The 23,050-nt window shown below is 38.7% G+C and overlaps 1 protein-coding gene across 4 annotated transcripts in view; it reads left to right on the top strand.

The window, feature by feature from the left end:
• The window catches only part of WDFY3 (WD repeat and FYVE domain containing 3), a 184,430-nt gene that overhangs the window by 113,108 nt on the left and 48,272 nt on the right, over window positions 1–23,050 (top strand). For all 4 annotated transcript variants that reach the window (XM_086747769.1, XM_086747767.1, XM_086747768.1 and 1 more), the window contains 13 exons: window positions 1,610–1,710; window positions 2,798–3,016; window positions 6,423–6,604; window positions 8,078–8,309; window positions 11,181–11,341; window positions 12,446–12,557; window positions 12,987–13,177; window positions 14,670–14,822; window positions 17,113–17,186; window positions 17,289–17,450; window positions 18,869–18,963; window positions 20,704–20,824; window positions 22,368–22,585. In XM_086747769.1, the coding sequence (XP_086603895.1) occupies window positions 1,610–1,710; window positions 2,798–3,016; window positions 6,423–6,604; window positions 8,078–8,309; window positions 11,181–11,341; window positions 12,446–12,557; window positions 12,987–13,177; window positions 14,670–14,822; window positions 17,113–17,186; window positions 17,289–17,450; window positions 18,869–18,963; window positions 20,704–20,824; window positions 22,368–22,585 (2,021 nt within the window). The remainder of the gene's footprint in view (window positions 1–1,609; window positions 1,711–2,797; window positions 3,017–6,422; window positions 6,605–8,077; window positions 8,310–11,180; window positions 11,342–12,445; window positions 12,558–12,986; window positions 13,178–14,669; window positions 14,823–17,112; window positions 17,187–17,288; window positions 17,451–18,868; window positions 18,964–20,703; window positions 20,825–22,367; window positions 22,586–23,050) is intronic.

The raw sequence follows: 23,050 nt of genomic DNA, 5'->3' as shown, positions 1-23,050 counted from the left end.
GTGAGAAATTCTTGTATGAGATGAGTAGCTCCTCTGGTGGTGGTGGGTTGATCTGTTGTCCCCGGCTGTACCACAACTTCATAAAAGCAGAAACAGCTCCACCTGACAGAATCATATCTTTCTTTCCAGACCTAAAATTTATACTACTGTGTTTCTTAAATCTATTTCTGTTCTGATGTGGTCTTTGATAGAGCCACTTGCATCTTAGTGCACTTGTTCTGGTTTATTTGGGATGACTGGTCTGAGAGCACAGTCCAGCCTGGGTATTTCGGAGCTCTGCTGCTCTGCATTCTCTTTTCAGCTTTGCAAAGCAAGGTGCAGTGCCTATTTTGTATCTAGCCTTCATATCCGGTATAGTCAGGGATTCTTTGAAAACTAAGTGGTGCTTAAAGCTCTGTTCTACGTCCTTCATCAGAGAAAAGAAAATGTTTTGGACTTAAGAAGAACTTGAAATAGGCTAGCAAGATGAATGTGCTGCAACTGTGGTTGCTTCAGGAGATTTGTAGATGCTGGTAATGTGTCTGAAAGTAGTCCCCATCATGCAGCTACGACTTCTTGTAGTTTCAACAAGTCACCTAAGAAGGCTGTTGTAATCAATTAAAAAAAAAAATCTAAAACCTTCTTGGTCTGTTTTAAAGTGCGAGAGTATTTCATGAACTCAACGGTTGGCATACCCTTCCAAATTATCTGCTTAGAGAGAACATGCTTGTAACACCATTGACCGTGGGGGATTTGCCCAGGGAAGAACATTTTCAAGAGGGAGGAAGAAGTATATAATTAGAACTGTAATCAAAAGGGAGATAGTAGTGACCAGAACTGTGGACTGCTGTTGCTTTCAAGATGGATGTTCAAGTTAACTCTTTAAAACTTACATGAGAACAAAATAACTCCTAACTGTCAGGCAACTCAGCTACACTATAGTGGAACTAGCTTGCTCAAGTCTAAGTGTCAACAAAATGGTGATTCTTCAGTAAGCAGAAGAGCCATCATTTTGCCTCCACTAGGACAATCTGTACAAACTGGAAGCTCAGCTCCTGTGGGGATTCACTCCACCTTGGATGGGCTGGTCACTGAAACCATCTTGGTATGAAACATCTTTTAGTACCTAAGGGAGGTACTCCTTATATCTGTTTTCATTGTGTCCACAGCATCAGTGGCTCTTGTAAGGACCAAACGTAGCTAATTTGGTGAAATATGATGTTACTGTGAGAGTGTACATACTTAAAATAAGAACATCATAGTATGCAATTACTAGATCATTTGACTGTTTAGCTAATCCAGTCTCTTTGAGAGTCAAGAACATCTCAAAGGCTGCAATGAGTTATGGTTGCCCACAAGGGAGCATCTTATGCTGTGAAGCTGCGTTGACCTAAGTCTCTGCGCCTGTGCACCAAAGGCATACGCTGCTAAAGCTCTTTGCACTGGAGGTAATTTAGCCTCACAAGGAGAAATCTCGAGGATTCATTTCTACTTTTCATGAATATGTACAGTCAAGGAGAGTGATGGTGTACTTATGGTATATTTTCCTAGGCTATGTTTTGTTTGTATTGAACTCCAGTTATATTGACTTTCATAAACTCTAGTGTGTTACTGGTCTTCTGTTTAACAGCTGCCTGTTCTTGCCAAGTTTGGCTCCCCATAATGCACCTACAAATAATGCTGTTACAACAGGGCTTATTGACGGTGCGGTTGTCAGTGGAATTGGCACTGGTAAGTACCTGAGTATGACTGTTAGCAGTGTTTTGTATCTGATGTTTGGTTCTTTTACATCTCTTCATTACCCACGAAGTGATAGTATGGTGTTGGACGTTGTACACTCGTAACTGAGAACTTGTTGGATTTTTTTGTGTGTGTGTTCCTGTTGCTCTTTGCCCCCAAGTAAATGAAAAGCAATATAAAATACGTATGTGTAATTGCTTTAAAGTACAGGGCTTTCAGCAGGCAGTTAAGTTGTAATCAAGGGAAGCATATGAATAATGAACCTGGATGCGTTAAGAACAAGTTGAGGTAGTAGTGTGAAGAGCATAGGAAACGTGGAATGGATTGTAATGCTGTACTTGTGGCTTTGTTCTGCTGAATTCTTGACTGAATTTATTACCAGTGTAGTTACACACATCATCACAAAAATTCCATCTAAATTATTTTCTATCCCTTATACTTGTTCACTGTAGGCTGTTCACCCTACAGGAACCTGGTGTCCTGTGGGGCTAATTGAACGTGATCACTTAGTTAAAAGAAATTTTTAAGTCTAAAAACTAAGTTGAAGGTTTACTGCAGTAAAACAGAATTAGTGTTAGACACTACTCAAAGTCTATGAGGTCTTTGTTGTTCTGTGGGAGCACCCCAGGAGATTAAATGGAGTCAGATGTATGTGGTGGAGAGATCTTCAACCAAGGTTTCTTCAGCAAGTCACACACATTGAAGAAGCGTCTCATAATTATATTAGCAATTTCTGAGGGTCTGATGCATTTCCACTTTTTTTGTCTAGGGAACTGAAACTGAGTTGTTCTGAAAAGCACAGCTTTAGAGTTGATTTTTATTTTTAGAAAAGGAGGGAATAGTATGAAATTGTTGCTTTACTTTGTTTTGAAAAAGATCCCTCTGAGCTAGATTTATGTGGCTATTCCTCCAAGCTTGAGTCAGAAATGAAAGAAGTAACACTGAAGTCCATGAAAAAAAGTTTGAGAAAACACAGTTGGTATCAGCTGAGCTGAGATGAAAAAAGAAACAGGAACAAGTAGGTATGCTAAGTACTAGCTACTCCAGCTATGTAATGGGCTTTCATTTTTGTTTTTAGGTGAAAGATTTTTCCCACCACCATCCGGTTTAAGCTACTCAACTTGGTTTTGCATTGAACATTTTAGCATGCCTCCTAATAACCATCCTGTGAGACTTCTTACTGTAGTGCGGCGTGCAAACTCCTCGGAGCAGCATTATGTGTGCCTTGCTATTGTCCTCTCAGCAAAAGATCGGTCACTGATTGTTTCAACTAAAGAAGAATTGCTTCAAAATTATGGTAAGAGTTGTGTTGTGTCATCAGCTAATCATGACAGTAATGTGAGGATGCAACACCAAGTTTATTTTGAACCTAGTATCTAGAAGAATTGTGTGTGGTGGAACTTCAGTTGCAACTTCACCAGCTCCTAATGAGTTTTGACAGTGGAGAAATGTAAAATGTAAACATTAATGTAAAAATTAAGGGGCTTTCATAATTTCCAAAGAAGATTTGATATCTGCATTTAAATAATTTTTCTTTTGCCAAAATCCTGAGTATTATAGATTTGAAGGAGGGATTACATAATTGGTTTTGGAAGGTTTTTGCCTTTTACTTGTATTGCATCGTTCATTTTAGTTAACATCTGCACCTTGAGAGATGATGTCTATCTTTGCTTTGAAAATGTTTGGAAATAGTAAACTAACAGATTCTGAAGGCTTTTTCAGTCTGGATAGTCCCAACACTGGAGAGCTATTTAAAGGCAATCAGTCATTCACTTCTTGGTTTAGTGCTGTAATCAGTTTTCAGAAAGAGTTTCTAGCTTCATTCATTATCTGTAATCAAAGATGGAATTACAAGAGGTGCAGTGAAAGATGTAAGTGAAGCTGATGTGGCCAGTGAACTTGCTAGAGAGCTACTGGTGTGGTCAGGGGCTTCAGGCTCAGCCATCTCGTCCCCTGCCTTGTATTCAATCAGAGCCTCCAAAAATGGTCAATTTTGACAGGCCATTTATGCACTCTGGCTGTGGAGCTGAGAGGAGCAGGGCAACCTCCTGCGTATGTTTCAGATTTAGCTCTTTACCAGACCAACACACTAGGTTACAAGTAGTTATCAAAAATCTGTTTGTGCTTCAGTTCTTTCCTTTTGAGTAGCAGGCACTAATAAAGAATTCATACAACTGTTACTATTTAAAAAAAAAAACCAAACAACGAAGCAAGCTGTTATAGAATATTCCTTATTTTCATGATAAGCGAACATTCACATCATTCACTACAGTAGTTTCTCTTAGTGGAAATCAGGTTCAAAACCTAAAACTTGAGGGCTGAAGACCCATAGTATAAAGGATGAACTAAACCTCTTAATTTACAAAGATATTGACAGTATTTTCTTTCTCAGAAGAACAGATTCTTGTAAGAGAGGATTAAATAGATTTATCTTTATATTAATTGCTTTAGCCTGCATTGGAGCTGCAGATCATATGTTTTTAGTCTGTAAGGACCTGTTATCTAACTCTTTTAAGAGGCTGGATTTGAAGAGGCTTTGTCAGAGATCTGAAGGTCTCTGACTCCAAAGACTGTTTTTTAATTGAACGGGATACTTTGCTTTACTGGATTTGTAGCTGGTGGTGTATTGTCAAGTGCTGAGCAGGTAAGTACCTGAAGAACTGAGATGGCAGGCCTGCCAGCGCAGGGACTGCAAGCGCTGACAGTCTATTGTGAGAATAAGCGAGGTGGTTTAAAGATCTTTCTCCAAGGTTTTTGGCTGAGAAAAAGACCTTGAGATTATTTTTGTATCTGAAAGTTAGTTCCAAGTACTCTGCTTTTATCATTTTCAGTGTGCTGTTTCTAAAGAAATGAGTGCTCTCCCTGTGCAGGTGGCAGTTGACGTAAGAGGATTAGTGTTGTCTTTTCCTTCAATGTGAATGAATGAAGAGAGATCGGAAAAGCTCCTGTTTTCTGTTGAATTGTTCCCTGGTGGAGACTTTTGGATCTTTGTCTGTTTTTTGGGTGGGTGGGGTGGAGGGGAGTGAAGAAAGACCTGGGAAATGCTGAAGAGTATAGGTGTGAGAATTGGGGATGGATGGTCAGCAGCTTGTGGTTTGCAGCCCCTGTGGAGAGGCTGGGAGGGAGTTCTTCTAGCTGCACATCTGGAAGGCAGGCATCCATCTCTGACTCCTCTCACCATTGGTGCGAGGGTGGCCCATGGAGCTGTGGGTGCAACTCACCTCACCCCACAGCAGCTGGTGGTCACGTCAGGACAGCGGCCTTATGACCCAGGCACCATTGCTGGTAAGGTGAAGGGAGGGCAAGGGTGACTCGCTGGAGTTACAGTACTAAAATAGAATGGACTAGACATTGTGAAGTCTTTGTTTTGACTGGGGCAGAAATGTCTCAGCCCTGAGCTACACTTTCTGTAGAAACACTTCAGAATATTAGTTTTCCTTAGAACTGCAAAAAGGGAAGAAGAGAAGCCACTGTGCTCAGGCTTGAGTTAGGAGTGCCCCCAGTCTATGCTTGATGTGTGTCTCTCTAGCCAGACACCGTATTTGTGGCTTTCATGAAGGAGAAAAGTCTCAGGCTTTCAACCTCAACTTTAACTTCACTTTACTTTGTAATTTAGCATGATTCTGATGCAGCCATTTTGAAAGGCAATCCTTTTACTTGTATCTTCTTTTGTGTGTGACCTAATTGTTTAAGCAAGATAGTGGCAAACGTACACTGAGTGTCTGTGGTCAGGTGTTGGAAGGGGCAAGGGGGAGCTTCTATGGGAAGAGACCATGGTTGCCCTGGGCCTGGATATGGCCGGTTCTGGGTGGCTCTGCAACGGACCCCTCGCAGGGCACAGCTGAGCCCAGCAGCCAGACTGGTGGCACCTGTGGGAAAATACATGAAAGAGAGGGCGAAATGCTGCATGGAGTGAGGAGTAAGTTAAATGTGAGAGAAAGTGCTCTGGGGTCACGAAGGTGAGAGAAGAAGGAGGGGAGCAGGTGTTCCAGGCGCTGGAGCAGAGATTCCCTGCGGCAGATGGAGAAGACCACAGTGGAGCAGGAAAAAGTGTGAGGAGAAGGTCCAGGAAGTATGGATATCTTTCTCTCTACAGTATGAGAAAGGTGAAAAATAGCTCTGTAAGTCTGCAGAGACATATGTTATGTCTTGCTGACTACTGCTGTAAAAACTTTTTCAGAAAAACAACAACATTCTTTCTGTGGCTTGCATAGTGGCATGAGAAGGTTAGTAAAACTTCAGCAAACTAGTCGTTCCAGCTGAGATTTCAAACAGAGGATAGAAGAGGGGAAGTAAAATGTAATTGTCAGAAGTCTAAAAGTATGCTGAGAGTTTTCTTAGAGAAGAATTAAGGCAAAGGAAGAAGACACGCATTGTTAATACTACCAAAACTATACTGGTTTGTTAATAAGCAAATATCTAATGACATTCAGCCTGTCAAATTGTGACAATTTTATCTGAGTAGTTTCTCAAAAATTCTGATTTCTTTCTTTCAGTTCTTGTATTTGAAAGCCTAAAGTCATATGTTGTTAATCATATTACTTCTTTCTTATCTTGTTATTTTTGGTCACATTATTAACTATGTATTTTCTAAAATTTTGGCTTTGGTGTATTGCTGTAGATTGTTTTGCTTAAAATCTAATGACATAAGCTTAAAAGATGAATAACATTTCTACCAGTACTAATTGGTACTTTCCCTTTAGTTGATGACTTCAGTGAGGAATCGTCATTTTATGAAATTCTTCCTTGTTGTGCCCGTTTTCGCTGTGGTGACCTCATTGTGGAAGGCCAGTGGCATCATCTAGTTCTGGTCATGAGTAAAGGCATGCTAAAGAACAGCACAGCTGCGCTTTACCTTGATGGACAGCTTGTTAACACCGTTAAGGTAAAACAGATCTTTAAGTCCTCATTTTTACTGGTTGGAGTGATTTCTCTCTCTCTTCTACATACATATATGTAAAAAACCACACACAAAAAAACCCACCAACAACAAAACTACACAAAAACCCCCCAAACAAACCAAACCCCAAAACTAAACTGAAAATGAGGAGCCTTGCAAAACGGAGCCTTTGCTCACTACACAGCTGAGAACCAGTGCTAGTCCTGTTAAGAGGAGATGATGAATACTTTCTCAGGCATGAGTGATAGTAATGCTGTAGTGAAGTGGATACATTGTATTGAATGTGAGGCAAGTGTGGCATGGCTAAGCTGCTGACTAGGTTAATTAGAAGGATGATAAAAAGTTGAAGACAGTTTATCCCAGGACCATGTAGCAGATCTAACTTTGAATCATAGGGAGATTACAGAGTAAGACAGTTTTTCAAATTTAGCCACATTTTTCCTTTCTCAACCCTCTTGCCACCCAAGAAATACCATCCCTGTGTCAGTGAGAGCCACTGAGATGTCCAGCGTTGTAATTAGTTGGTTGTAGATGAAACACATTTAGTTGTAAAGGTCAGTATTTTGTTGTTAGGTGGAAGAAACTAGGAGACCAAAAGCAGAGAGCAGTGAGGAGCACTGTGGGACCTGTCCACTGGGCACAAAGTATTCCTGACCTGCAACTGATAAAGAGCATTTGGCACCTGGCACACATGGGCCTTAAGGGAGTAAACTAATCCCAGCGTGGGGTGTAAATTAGCTATTATTACTGTACTGCTATAGGTAAAACAATATATTTGCTTTCAAAGTTTACCTTTCTGTATTCCTTTTGCAGAAAGAAGACTATAATAACTTTACTTGTTATGCTAATAGCTGTGATAACATGAGTATGTATCTGACCATAGCTACTATGTTCAATATCTGGTAACAGAATTTTTACAAGGTAGATAGAAATTGCCTGTGAGATTGTTACTGCCATTATCTATAGGCCAGCATTTTCTTGCCATCTGAAAATCTTACCAAACTGAGTTAATCATGTTTGCACTTTAGCTTGAAACAGTATAATTACCAAAGACCTGTTTTCACCAGCTGAAGAAAAAGGAGAAAGAACACAAGGTTATGAGATTATCTTACTGCTTTTGCAAAAAATGACTGTCATAAAGCGCCCTGTTTTAGAAGCAAGATACACCCTTGTTCTTTAGCATTTTTAAGCACAGAACTCACATGTTCTTATCCCGTGTTTCCATACACACCTTCATCTTTTGAAAGCCACTTAACTTCTGGTCTTTGCAGTTACCCTCTGGTTAATGTTCTTCACTGACTTTTGCTGTATGGTATCAGAATACCAAGTGTTACATAGCAATCATTTGGTAGGTCCCCTGGTTTGCAAATTACTTTCCCAAATTTTGAATCTGTCTACTTTCTTTTCACGATACCTGTGCTATCTCAATACCTTCACTGTGTTTTTCTCTCTTTGCAGCTTCACTATATCCATAGTAGCCCTAGTGGGTCTGGTTCTGCCAATCCACCCGTGGTCAGCACTGTTTATGCCTATATCGGCACACCACCCGCACAGCGCCAGCTCTCTTCTTTGGTGTGGCGTTTGGGCCCTACACATTTCCTGGAGGAAGTTTTGCCTGCCCTGGGTGTTAGCACCATTTATGAGCTGGGACCAAATTATGTCGGAAGCTTTCAAGCTGTATACGTACCATGTAAGTACAATTCAAATGGCAGCCAGTAGCTTGGCCTAGATGTAGTGGAATCTTTTGTATGCATATTGACAGAAGAGGTGAGAAAGGAGAGTATGCCGTAGCAGAGAGGAAAAGCTTGCTGTTCATAGGAAGAAGATTAGTAGCTGCTATTGAAGAGGATGATAGAAATCCAAATTACTGTTTTAGCATACTTCTGGTAGTTCTTGTACTGAGATATGATAGAAGTGCTTGTATTCCTCACTTTGGTTTTAAACCAGTTAGAAGTGCTTAAAGTTGTCATTATTCATACTGTATATTATATGTATCTGTAGAAAGTGAAATTGGAAAGGCATTTTAACTTGTCAGTTTCTAGTGATAGCACTCATTTGCAAATCTGCAATGTGTTCTGTACTTTAAACACAGCTGTCTTGAAATGTCATTGTTTCTAGGGCCTAAATAGGTCAACTGAGAAAAAAATCAAAATGGGAGGGATTGTCATGCAGCAGATAGTCTTTAAACGTTTGTTGCAAACAAATATGGGCAATTCAGTTACATTTTTTAAGTGTTCGTGTTTGAAGTTGAGGGGAGTGCAACACAAAAAGAGGTGAACAACCTTGTTAGAAATGTGTGTCCATTACCCCATTTTTAACTATTCAGATGACAGATTCTTCATTAGCTCTGGTAAGATGAACTGTCACTGGCGAGATTTTCCCGTTCTGTAGAGTTGCCTGTCTTTCTGGGCAGTTAGAGTACCGCTTCGCTAACATCAGTATTACATCAGAAGATGCTCGTTGCTTTACTTGGCTATCACAGGGCTTTTCAGTGAAACATAAATAAAAATGGGACACGTATCAAGTAGTCTTTTCCTTACATTGTCTTTCCTCATAAGGACCATAATGCTTTCCAGCTCTTCTGGAGAGAAACTGTCACCATCTCAAGGAAGCAGGCAGTTAGTGATGAGAGTGGCAGGAAAACAAAAGTACATACAGAGAGTGCACAGAGTCTGACTTTTCATGGTGAAAGCTTGCCCTAGAGTGGCACACACCCTCCAAATGTAGATGATATTCAGACTGTGACAGAACAAAGTACCATGAAAGAGAAGGTAGCTTTCCTTGCCCATCTTGAGTGAAAAACTTTAGGGAATTAAATTTTGTCATCTACAAATCTGTGTCACATACTTGCTTTTTTGACAACTAGACAAACCTGGCAAGCAACTCTGGATTTAGGTATCTGCTAGTCAATTATAATTTCTCCTGGAAGGCATTTTGACTGGCACTGCGCAAGTACAGTTATGCAAAGCAAATTCCATGAATGTGGATTTGTTCAGTCACTTCCAAGGATTAAAGATCTTCCTGCCTTTATGCTAAGGCCACATTCACCAGGAAGCCCACAGTAACTTAAAAGAGTTCTTTATTTCTTAGCATACTGACTTTTTCCAGTGTGATGGTGTATTTCTTTCTTACCAGCTTTGCTCAGTTCATTGTATTTCAGGAGAGGTCTGCTCCAGAACAGAGGACATGTTTCTGTTTCGGGCTAAGTTTGTGTCCACGACATGAGCACTGTGCCAAATTCTAAGGAGTTTGATGGGGGTGCAGTGTCAGGCTGTGTATTTTATCTTGGCTTCTCTTTCCAAAAATGCTTGTTTTTCCCTAGTGTAATGATTATTTGTGGGAATCCTGGAGACAGGAAGAGCCCTTGAAGTCTTCCACTGTTATCCTTTACAGGGAATTTGTGTCTGATTTGCAATTTGCCCATGCAATGCTTCTTTCGGAAGTTTTGTCCCTGTTTTCAGTGAGCAAGATTATCATCTTCTGAGAGTGTGTCCTATGTTTAAACAAAATGAAAAACCTGATACCCTTTAAAAGTCTTGGAAAAACACTTCAGAGAGCAGTTACTATACTAGTTCAGGAGAAGGAATTCCTTTTGTCTGTTTGCTGAAATGGAGGAGTGGTCTTAGGGCATCCGCATGAACAGAGTATCCAATGAGAACTTCATTTATTGGGAAGTCAAGACTCTGAAATTCTTTAAGTGAGACTTGACAGAGACTTCACCCTGGTTCAAAAAATTATGTATACACCCAGCTTCTCATTTGTTTCAGTGTTAGGTGAGAAGCCTTCATGCTTTTTTAATTCCGTTAGTGTGTTTCACTGGCGTTGCAGACACCTTTTGACCTAGAATGAAGATGCAGAAGTGAATCTCTATACTGAGCTTTCAGGTGCTGAGTTTTGCATGCTTCCTCTGAGTGTTGTAGACAGCTGTCAGTCATAGTGTTTCCAGTGCCTCCCAACAAGCATCCACTTGTGGAGCAGTGGATACAAAATATTAGAGATGTAGTTGTATATTCTCTTTGATGCCTGGGCCTTTTGGTCTTTATTCAGTCTTGCATCTCTTGCACCATTCTCTGAGGTAGTTTTCCTAGCAAACCACTGTAAAAAGCCTATTGTCTCAGGCAAACACGCAGATGTACCAAATATTTCTTTGTTTTACTTCAGGTGGGAAGGGAAGTGAACAGCCCTTAGGCTATGCGCAAATTGAGTACAGGAGAAATGTTGCCTTCCAGAAATTCAGATGAGGAAGCACCACATCTTTTATTGCTTGACCAAGCCACAGGCTGTCAGTTGCTATTATGAGTTAATATTGTAGACCTTCTAGAAAGGAAGTATTCAGTGTGTGTTGGCGTTTTATCTTAAACAGATTTATTCCACGACTTGTATGCTATCAAGCAACTCTGGTGCAGCGAGCAAGTATGCAAAGACAATATCAAACCTCAGCTACTTGTCAAAATCTTTCTTCTATACCTATTCTGCAATATAGTTTGCTTAGTATTTTAGTCTTAAAACTGAACAGAAAAGCAGTGCTGCTACTGAAACAAACTTCTGTTTTGTTTTTAAGGCAAAGATTCAAAGTCTGAAGGAATCAACCCATCTCCAGTATCTTTGGTACCAGAAGAGAAGGTCTCTTTTGGTCTCTATGCACTGTCAGTTTCTTCATTTACAGTGGCAAAGATAAGGAAAGTTTACAACAAGTTGGATAGTAAAGCTATTGCCAAACAGGTATGTTGGGAGATGAGTTGGTTACTATGTACTACTTGTTTGTTCCTTTCTTTTAACTTCTTTCAAGGCAATTTGCTCAGTGCAACCAGGAGCAATAATGTACTTGTCAGAAGAGTTGCCCATAATCACTTTATGGGGTTTTTTTGTTTGTTTGTTTGGGGTTTTTTTGTTTTTTTTTATTTAAATGGAGGGAGATGGTAATCCTAGATTTTATTTGCATTCTTGAAATTAGCAGTAGCTATGTATCTTAGCACCTTTTGGAGGTATTTTGGCTTTTTAATGTGGATGGCAGTTGTAATCCTGTTGAAAAACAGTTAAGATTATATTGTTGAACAATATTTCTACTGTTGCAGATGAACAAAGCTGATAGCTTAGTCATCTGCCTGTGATTCAGATTTGGAAACTAGAATATCAGTTTACATTTTTCTTCAAAGTACATTAAAAGTCAGTGAATTATTTGTACAAAGGATCATCTATAGAGAAGGGCTGAGAGTGTTGGGGCTGTTAAGCCTGGAGAAGAGAAGGCTCCGGGGAGACCTTATTGTGGCCTTTCAGTACATACAGGGGGCTTATAAGAGCAATGGAGAGAGACTTTTTACCAAGGTGTGTAGTGACAGGACAAGGAGCAAGAGTTTTAAACTGAAAGAAGGTGAATTTAGATTGGGCATAAGGATTAAACTTTTTACGGTGACGGTGGTGAGGCACTGGAAGAGGTTGCCCAGAGAAGCTGTGAATGCCCCATCCCTGGAAGTGTTTGAGGTCAGGCTGGATGGCGCTTTGAGCAACCAGATTTAGTGGAAGGTGTCCCTGCCCACAAGAAGGGGATTAGACTAGATGATCTTTAAAGGTCCCTTTCAACCCAAGCCATTCTATGATCCGGTGGCATTATTTTTAAAGTTAGATTAATCTTCCTTAAACTTTGAAGGCTGGAGATTTCTCTTTACTTTAGAGAATGTCGTAATAACCCTAGCATAGTTCTATTTTGTTATATGTTACTCACTCATTATCATAGGAGGAAAATACGTAAGTTATGTTCAGGCTTACGTTAAAAAAAAAAAACCAACTCTTCCCTTTAGCTCTTTCTTTTTTTCTTGTTTTGTTCAGCTGGCAATTTCTTCTCATGAAAATGCCACACCTGTGAAGCTGTTACATAACTCAGCAGGGCATTTGAATGGACCAGCGCGCTCCATTGGTGCAGCTTTAATAGGATATTTGGGTGAGTTGAGTACTTGAGAATTGTTATGTTTAAACATGATTAATTACTTGTCAATAAGAACTTTGATCTAGAAGATAATCATGTAATTAATGAATGTTAATGGCAAATGTTAAATTTATTTGAAATGTTTATGTTTTATGAACGTACTATTATCTTTTTTCCTTTTTTTGCTAACATGGGATGCTTGTTTCAGTTTATATGAGTTATTATTATGAAAATATACTTAATAACTTTACTGTAGGTCACAAACTATTTCCAAGTGCAATATTTCCTTCATGTCCTCTTCTGAGGTGTCATAGTTCTTCTCGTGATATTCTTTTCACAATTCAAGCAATGCTAGAATGGAAATTACTTGCATGTATTCACAATGATTTCCTACAAGAATTAGATTTCATTTTGTCTTAAATTACTTTCTCTGCCTATACTCAGGAGTAAGAACATTTGTCCCCAAGCCTGTTGCCACTACACTGCAGTACATTGGTGGAGCTGCTGCAATTTTGGGACTTGTAGCCATGGCATCGGATGTAGAAGGGTTGTATGCAGCTGTGAAGGCCTTGGTCTGTGTGGTAAAGAGCAATCCACTAGCCAGCAAAGAAATGGAAAGAATCAAAGGTTATCAGGTATGTAAGAAATGTCTTAAAACAGACCAGGCTGATTGAATTTCACTGTCTGTCCTAGCAGTTCCTGTGGAAATTCCTTGTTGTGTTGTGGTAACCTGGGTTTCTGCTCTTAAGTTTATTTGAGCTCTTGGCTAATTAGCATAGATGCGTTATTTATGATGGCTTTTAAAGGAGAGAGTGGAAAGTTTTGCTGAGCAGTTGTGCTTGTTTAGCTGCTTTGCTTAAACTGAGCCTCCATTAATAGCAAGGAAGAGCACAATTATGGCACTTAGATGATTCTTTTCCTTTGTTTGTAACCCACCCCTGCAAGCCTGGGAGCTTCTGTCTCCATGATCTGCCAACAAGAGGGGACGATAGGGACACATGAAGAAAACCGAACAAGTGGAGTCCTACAATCATCATTCTGAGGAGACTGCACACACTTCATAGTTAGTGATGCTGTTTGCTTTCAAGCTGAAGACTTCTTAACTCTCCATTGGGATGGCGAAAATACAATATTACGCAGACATATTGGTTGACTGACTTGAAAAGATCTTCATGTGACCAAAGCATTTTATGTTTCTCATGAAGACTGCTTTACTGAAGCAGAAAGTTCATGTTGTCATTTGGGTGGTGTATTTACAGACCTTTTAATGCTAGTGGCTAGTATAGTTATATCAAAACATATTATTCCGGTAGCCTGTTGCTATTTTGACCAAATAAATCTAGACTGTGTCCTTCTTACACCATAAGCAGTCTGCATAACAACCTTACATTCCACTTGTATTGACCTTGGGAAATAACACGGTTTGAGAGAGATTCCCAGAAATCTGTGTTTCTTTAGTAATGTTTCAAGGAGGATGGTGAAGCTGAACAGGCCAGTATGTTGAGAGTTTAACAAGTTTGCATCAGAAGACAAGAAAGAGTGGTAGTACATCTGGCAATTTGTTCTTTCCCAAACCAGATTATAAGAAGTTAGAGCAGAAATGAGGACTGAAAGGACAACATCTGCAAGTCATGCCTAGGGCAACAAAGGGTAGCAAGAAATAAGAAAGTCAGACTTACTTGGATTTATGCTGTCATGGCTGCTTTTCTTCAGTGCCAGAATACCTCTCATTTGTGCATGCAGTACTCTAAGGGTGCTCTGTTTAAGTCTGCCGGGTTCATGGTTGCTGTCCAGGAACAAAACTATCTGAGAACGAATCATGTGCTGTCTTTAACTATGACTGGCTACCAGAGAGCTGAGGAGTGTGTGTGTGCCTAATCCTCAGGGCCTGGATGCAGTCTGCAGTGTAGAACAGATGTTTTATGAGCTGGAGGGTGTCCTAGATGTGCCCCTCTTCTAATCACCTGTAATGCCACTTTCAAGCTTTTTCATCAAAAGTTCAGCTATCAGACATATTTTAAGGGCCTTCTAAAAAGGGACACAGACATTTCATCTATGCTTCTTTGTGCTTAAGACAGTGCTCTGTGTTCATAGACTACTAATTCCTTTTCTGTTTACTTGTTCAAGTTGCTGGCGATGCTCTTAAAGAAGAAACGATCCCTTCTGAACAGCCACATACTCCATCTGACCTTTTCCTTGGTGGGAACTGTCGACAGTGGACACGAGACATCCATTATTCCAAATTCTGCTGCCTTCCAGGATCTGCTGTGTGATTTTGAAGTATGTAAAGCTGCACAGAAAAGTGATGATGATGCTGGATAGTGATTATGTCAGATGCTGACAGCACACCTTAAATATTGAACAACAGCAAACTAGGTTGTTACCCTGAGAATTTAACCATTTCATATATAGCACAGTAAAGCAGCTAAGCAGCAAGATTACTGGTAACTTTTCCTGCTGGAATGGCTTGAATCACTGTAGAAACAATGAATGTGTACCACAGATGTTTCTGCTTTTTGTTGTTTCGTAGTTTTCTGTTCAGCAATTTCTTTGAACTTGTTTGTTCTACTGCAGTACATGTATCGAGGCATGAAAGTCATACTGAAAATAATAGTAGGAGGTAAACTTTCAACATAACACATAGGAATCACTTTATCATACATCTCCAGCAAAGTTAATAATAAGGCAGTTAAAATTCCGCTTGTACAACCTATGAAATATTTAAGTGTTGTTTTATTAAACTAAGGAAAGTAGAGAAGTTCAGAAGGAAATGGTAATGTAATAGAGGCTGTTAAATGATATGTAGAACTAGTCACCTAGTGTTTGCTCCTTTGGCGTTATCTGTACCTGACACAGACTGTAAAAGTATTCTGACTCACAAACTCCTGCTGCTTACTATAGCTTTTATTTTAATAAAATCAACTGACCTCCTTAACTTTGTTTTTTCAAGAGCTTAAAGGTCTTTAATGCACCCAATCCCTCCCCCCTTGCCAAGATCAACAATATGTTATACTTATGGCACAAAGAAAGAAGACATGAAAAAGGCAGAGCTGAACTTCTCTTTTAAATTTTTTTTTTTAAATTTTTTTTTTTTAATTGAACCTTAGTGAGGATCTAATGCAGAGGTAATTCGTCACCCACCAAAGTTTCCTCTTTTTTTGAGGCATAATGTTAAAACTAGAAATAAGTTTGTGCCATGTCTAAACGTAAATTATTCGGTATCATGTAACTAGTTATTCTTTAACAAACACTTTTACAGTAGTGCTTCCTTTGTACTGACGGAAGTAAGCACAGACTTAATAGGAATTATTACATCTAAAAGAGGTAATATTTGTGCTAGAGATCTTAAGGTAGATGAACTGTTTAGCAGAGAGGAAAGTGTGAATCACAGCCCAGCTGCTTTTACAGTGAGGCATGAATTCTGCTGAAGAATATTTTTCTCTCTTTTTTTTTTTTTTTTTTTTTTTCTTTCCCCCATAAAGGAGCTAGATGAGAAACTTCATCAATGATATATAGTTACTCAGATAGCAACTACTGTACAAAAGATCCAATTTCATATTGTTTTGTTCATGTCTGTCCTTTTTTTTTTCCCCTGAAGACTAAGAAAAACTGGAGAATGACCACACTTAAGAGACTAAAAAAATTAAAAAATGTGCAAGTAATAGGTTTGTGAGTCACTAAGAAGAAACTTTCCAAAAGCCTCAGGTTTTTTTTGCTTGGCTTTATTTTTAATTACTTATTTTATTTCTGTATTCAGAAATCAGTGACCCAGATTCTCTTACTCTTATGCTAAACAGGGAAATGAAAAGATTTGTTCTGATCATTTTAGGTGTTAAGAGTTGAAGAAAAACAAAAGCTAGAAATCTTTTTGTTTAAGCTGGTTTTGTATACCAGAGCACAAGTATTAATTATACTTTGTTCAACAGCAAGTCAATTTTAAGATTTGCAGCTGTAACTATGTACTTTCTGGTTCTTATGTCCTTTATTACTTCTATTAATTGAACAATTGATTTTTTTTTTTTTTTTTTTGTGTAGAGAATCTAAATAATTTAAAACAGTTTGCAGGAAATGCTGAGTAAAAATAAAAAGTAATTTAAAAAATCAACATCAGGGAAGATCTTGAGTTTAATCTAGGCAGAAGATAGTAAGCTAATTTCACAAAGAGAATTGATCTTTACTTGATCCAGATAAACTTAACATGTCATTTCGCATCAGCCTTGTAAACCCCACCAACTCTTTTGGAGTCATTGCACCATCTGTTTAAAGAGAAATTCCAGATAGCGTGTAACTTTTTTGTCTACAACTCTTTAAAAGTTTTCAGCATGATACTCTTACAGAGAATATGCTTGGTACCAATGTGTGTTTCTGTAGTCTTTACTAGTATGTTTAATACTTACCTGAAGTTGAAGAATATACAATTGAGAACCTTGCAATGAGCTTTTGAGTGCATGTCCAGGTAAATAGTCATGGAGAAGAGCAGTTCTTTGTAAACATTGGTATATTAATGTCAGTTTTTAAACTTAAAGTGGATTTGTGTACAAAACGTATCATTGTTTATTCTGTATTTCAGGTCTGGCTTCATGCACCCTATGAGCTTCATCTGTCATTATTTGAGCACTTCATCGAACTTCTCACTGAGTCAAGGTATGAGCCGATGCCAGCCTAGTAATGAGACTTACAAGATTAGGTAGTATGTAGAGGATGCTCCGATTTTCAGTTGACACCTCCTTTGTTTCTTTCTTCCAGCGAAGCAGCAAAGAACGCTAAGCTAATGAGGGAATTCCAACTCATCCCAAGATTGCTCTTGACTCTTCGAGATATGTCTCTGTCCCAGCCTACTATTGCTGCGATTAGTAACGTGCTGAGCTTTTTGCTTCAAGGCTTCCCTAGCAGCTGTGACTTGCTCAGGTAGTCCACACTTGTGATAATTCTGGCTTTCTTATTTTTATAATGATGGTGATCTTGGTCAAAAATACTTAATGGTCATACTGCTGTGGAGTAAGTAACATGAAATGCTCATGTACTGAATTTTTTCCTCTAAGAACTAGACTGACTAGACATAGGCAATAATTTTGTGAATGGCTTGATTTGCATATTAAATTCAATTTGTATCTAAATGGGTATGAATTATTAAACTGACTTAATGTTCTGCAGGCAAAAAGAGAAGATGCTGTATTGCAGCTCCCTTGTTCATGTGAAGCACAGCACTTTTCTTAAATACCATTGAATGTTACTTGAGATGGAGTATAACGATATTTCTGGTTAAAATGCAGCTTTGATTACGCTCCTGCATGAAAGATTTAGTTAAATTTTTTTTCTTAATCATCAGTTTTTTAAAAAAAAAAAAATAATATTTAAGGCTGTCAGATATAGTACTTTTAATTCTGACTGATGAAAGTTACATAAGTAATGGCAATTCATATGTACAGGAGTACTTGAAATGCTTTCAGATGAGTTCAGCTCCTTGATAACTTAATTTTTCTCATCTCCCATTTCATTATAATGGAAATGGATAAAATATTACAAGGCTTGGGAGTTCTTTGTGTACGAGTGGTCATGTTTTCAGCTTCTCACTTTAAGTACAATTAAAAGGTACCAGAAGCATCAGCCTGGACATCTTACCTGTTTTTGTTTTAATTATACCGGACAAAGTAAATTATTCAAGAATGAAACTGTTGATTTTATGCTTAAATGGCTACAGAACAGATTGTAGAATGCCTATCTGAGTGTTCCTTATTCTCCTTCCTGGAAATAACAATGGAAAATATTATATAACTCGGGAAAAGTTATACTAGCTAGGGACCATTTCAGGTTAGTTCCAGAGGAAAGAGGAATATATTGCATCTCCTTTCTTTGGGTAGCACATAATGATCTTGTCTTGGAAAACCATGAGCTTGTGTTATATCATCTCAAGCTGTAGGCACAAATGTTACACCAGAATTGAGTAATCACTGGTTTGATATAATACTTTTTCAGCTCTAATGGTTTGAGAATAATGTTTTGTTCTCCTTTCTTTAATTTGTGGTGTTCCTTTTAGTAGGACTTGGTGGTATCTCCCAGTTTCCTTTCTTGAATCCCAGCATTTTCAGGATCTCTTACCTGCAGACTTGTCTGCAAAGATTACATTAATTACTACACGTTAATTTGGGGGTTTGGTAGTAACTTTAGACAGAGACTGTTTTCCTCAGTCTTCAGATATGAGAAAGTTGACTGTTTTGGGTATCTCCCTCTCACTAGTGTTATGGTTTTATATTTAAGGTGAATTATTGATAGATGAGAGTGCATCTGTCTTATCAATGAATGATGTTTTTTCTATATCCATCAAGGTTTGGACAGTTCATCTCTTCCACTTTACCTACATTTGCAGTCTGTGAGAAGTTTGTAGTCATGGAAGTAAACAATGAAGAAAAGCTTGACAGTGGTAAGTGATGACATGGCTTAGAAGCAGTAGAAGATAAATACTTTGTGATCTCTTCTGTGCTTAAATACGTAAAATGTTAGAAATAGTGTCACTAGCAATATTCGAATTTTCTTATAACCTGGCTGCCAGTTAGTTGTGGTGCTTTAGTTTTCAGTATTGCATGCAAAGTAGTGCAAAATCCATGTACTTTCCTTTTGTTTTCCTTCATTTAACACTGCATGGTTTTGTTCTGTTTCCTCCACTTGCTCCTTCAAGTCAGCTGTGCATCTCTTCTTCTTTGTGAGGAGAGAAAAAAAGACAAACATTGATTACTACGTGCATCTGCCCTCCAAGTGTGGAGGAAGTATAAGAATTAACTAAGACAGCCTAGGGTTTTTTTAGGGAAAAAAAAAAAGTAGTTTTACTGTCCTTCAAGAACACTTATATTGAATTGTTTTGAGACCATTTCTTCCTTTGTTTTCCTAAAGAAATAACAGTTATGTGATTGTGGTTTTGATCAGTCTCCCTGAGCAGAAATGTTTTAGCTCCACAGTGGATGCCACTCAGATAGCTAGCAGGGAGTGCCTAAAGATCCTATGTTCCTACATCTCTTGGGAATATACTAGTGCACAGGGACAAGAGAAAGAAGTGTTTCTGTTTTACAGTTGGCTTTGTTTGTCTTTTTACCAAAGAACAATGTTTAGGCAGTCTGCACATTCGTCCTTAGCTCCCTGTGCCTCTCCTGTTTTTTCTGAATACTTTTGCTTATTGCGGTCTCAAAGATTATTAAATTGGAGCTTCTTAGTGAAAAAGAGGGAGTGGGTATTGGAGAGAGATCCAAATTGGTGTTCTCTCTATGTTCCAGCTGTGGGTTTTTTTCCCCTGGCTAGCCACAGCCTGAGGTGCTTTTTGCCTACCTGGGGGACTGAAGAACCTTGAGGAGAAATTCAGGCTGTGGCAGGAATGGAGAGAGAAGCTTTTGAGGCAAAGGACGTGAAATTTTTAGGTTACTGGTCTTCACCAGTTCTGCTGTATTTCTGCCATAGAAGATACTTTGTGTTTGTGTCTGACTTGTGCACAAAACATTGGCCCAGAAAGTGTCCATTTATCTATCTTCATTTTTTGCACATCACCTTAAGTTGTGATTTTCTTCTTTTTAAGTAATGTAAAAATGTGGTCTTCCTTTGACAGCATAAGGTACAATAAGAGAGATTCGCAAAATAACTGTAACGCTAGTCCTGAGTTGCATGTATTGGCTTATTTTGCAGTAAGCTTATTTTTCAACTCATGATGATTTTGGGGATCTGTTGACAGAAGAGGAAACTAATTTTGCTCTCTATTTCTTAGATTTGGAGGGAGTTGTGAAGTATCGGGTTTATTCCTTGGGATTCCCCATCACCTATGTGGGGTTTTGGGGAGAGGGAGGGATGAAGGGGACAAGGTTTGATTGTTTTGTATGTGAGTGACTCACCTAGGTAATTTGGACCATCTCAGTGTAGATTACCATCTGAGAAGCTACTTTTACCTTTTATCCATTATTCAAACTGACCAAACTCAGTGTTACAATGATAATGGGGCACCAAGCATTTCTCAGCAGTGTATTGCAGGCTGCCTGCACTTCAGCACGGCTTCCTCGCAACCTGAGTAGGATCTGGTTGCATTTGCTTATGTATGGAATTTATGAATAGCCGTTAAAACATCTGAATTCCAAAAGCCTAATTTTACCTTTTTCTTTTTTTTTTTCTTTTTTCTTATGTCTAGGAACAGAGGATGATTTTGGAGGACTTGTTTCAGCTAATCTTATTCTACTGCGGAACAGGCTTTTGGATATCCTTCTAAAACTTCTATATACATCTAAAGAAAAGACAACTGTTAATTTGCAGTAAGTACAAAAATCTTGAGGTAGAGAAAGGATATAATTTTTTATTTCAGGGGGGAGAATGCTACAGCCCTCAGTTCATTTGTTGAATTATATAATTTTATAGGAACTATTGAATGATTTATGCAGATGTCACTGAATTAGCTTTGGGTATGCTAGCAGAAATTGAATGTATGATTATTGAGTTCTATGCTGCCAGTTCTGGTAGCAAAAATGATAATACTAAGCAGATGCTGGTGTAACTAACACGTATCTTTAGCAGGTCTAATTATTTAACTGGTGTAATTAACACATATCTTAAGCTATTGTATTAACCTGGTTTTGTTTGGAATCTTAAAAAAAAAAAAGTTTAAGACCATGATTTACAGCATGAATAGAAACTTACACTTCAAGTTAGGAACAACAGAAGTAAATGTCAGCAGGAGAGGAAAATACATAGTAGATTTAAGGGGAGATTGCTTGCTTCTTATTGTTACTTCATGGAAGAAAAATAGCCTTTGTAAAATTGTTAATTTTAAAACTTTGAGAGCCAGAGGATCACAACTGAGTAGGATGCAGTGGGAACAAGTGTGGATGTTTAGATACTTTGATTTTTTTTTTTTAAAGTTTTGTTATCTGAAGAGTTAGTTCTTTAACCTTGTGCTTTCCTCGCGTACTTCTTGGTGCTGTTTTCTCATAACTTCATGTGTGACTGTAGAGAAAATAAGGTCTGTCTAAAGAGAAAATATGGGTTTAGAGAAGTGGAATAGTCAACTTACCGTTAGGATCACTGACCCTAGAATGCTCCTTAGTTCCTTAAAATTGCATTTTATTTTAATGAGGCACTAGAGTCATATGGTGAGTTGGAGAAGAGACTTTGCAACACTGTCAGGTTAAACCTTGACAAAATATAACTTAAGCAACTGCCCAGTAGGCTGTATTGAGACTACTGGAAGCTGGCATATGTAGATTATGTAGTGATTGACTGAGTGTTGTTTGACACTCCACTCAAACCTGTTTGAGCTTTTCAGCAATACTGCTTTAAAATAAATAAATAAATAAATAAAAGGATGGTATTCTTTCAAATATTCCCAAGCAACTCTTCCCTTCATAAAAAAAAAACCCACAAAAAACCAAACTAAACAACCTTCATTTTTTAATACCAGTTTATGAAAAAGGCTTGTGAAAACTCTCTACCTATGATGGTTCAACAAAAAGTATTTGGAAATTATAATTTATTGACAGACATTTCCAGCTCAGCATTCCACATTTGCTATCAAAAGCAGCAACTGGAGAAATGTCATGCAATGGAATAGTCCCAGGAGCTGTATTTAGTCTTCTGTTTCTGCTAAACAGATACACTGTGTGTTCCATTTAACAAGATTTGGTGAGCAACATTTCTTGTTGTGTAGCAAACTTACCTAAAAATTCACTTAACTCTTCAATAGATCTGAATTTTCTCTAATCTTGAATTTTGCCCTGTAGTGGGGTACACTGATTTTTGCTACCTAGTAGGAAACAAAATGCTGTAAAATGTGACTTTTTTTTTTTTTCTCTCTTTAACTAGGGCATGTGAAGAACTGATCAAGACACTGGGTTTTGATTGGATTCTGTTGTTTATGGAAGAACATCTGCATTCCACCACCGTCACAGCAGCCATGCGAATTCTTGTGGTCCTGTTGAGTAATCAGTCGATCCTTATCAAATTTAAGGAGGGTCTCAGTGGTGGAGGCTGGCTCGATCAGACAGATTCTGTCTTGACCAATAAGATTGGTACTGTGCTAGGTATGGCATCTCAGCCCCCTCGTGACTGAAGGATTGCGTGGGAGTGCATGTGCGTGTGTGTCAAGGCGGAGGTTATTGTATGAATACTGTCTGTTGGATGCATCCTTTCTGTTCCTGTTGTCTGTGCTGCGATCAGATGCGTCTGCACTTTGTTTTTCTTACAACTGAGAGTTGGATTTCCTAGGCAAAGGGGAGTGGTTTTACAAAACTGTCCTTCTGTTGACGTTACATAGATTTTACTGTAGCTCAGTATTACCTCATCATCTGCATGAAGCCTGTGTAGCTGATCAGTTTTTTCTGTAACTATCATGGAACAATGAAACATGAGGGGAACCTCAATTCATCCAACTCCTACCGGTTTGATGCCAGTGTCAGCAACACATACCCAAAGCCTGGAGAAGGATCACGGGTCAGCAGGAGAGCACCTGAAGGGCAGCACAAAGGAATTCCAGCCAGCAAAGTGGC

Source organism: Chlamydotis macqueenii, chromosome 4 (genome assembly GCF_036417535.1).
Source record: "Chlamydotis macqueenii isolate bChlMac1 chromosome 4, bChlMac1.mat, whole genome shotgun sequence".
In the NCBI taxonomy this organism is placed as follows: Eukaryota; Metazoa; Chordata; class Aves; order Otidiformes; family Otididae; genus Chlamydotis; species Chlamydotis macqueenii.
Note: the sequence above shows the minus strand (reverse complement) of the source record. Positions and strands in the feature narration are given on the sequence as shown.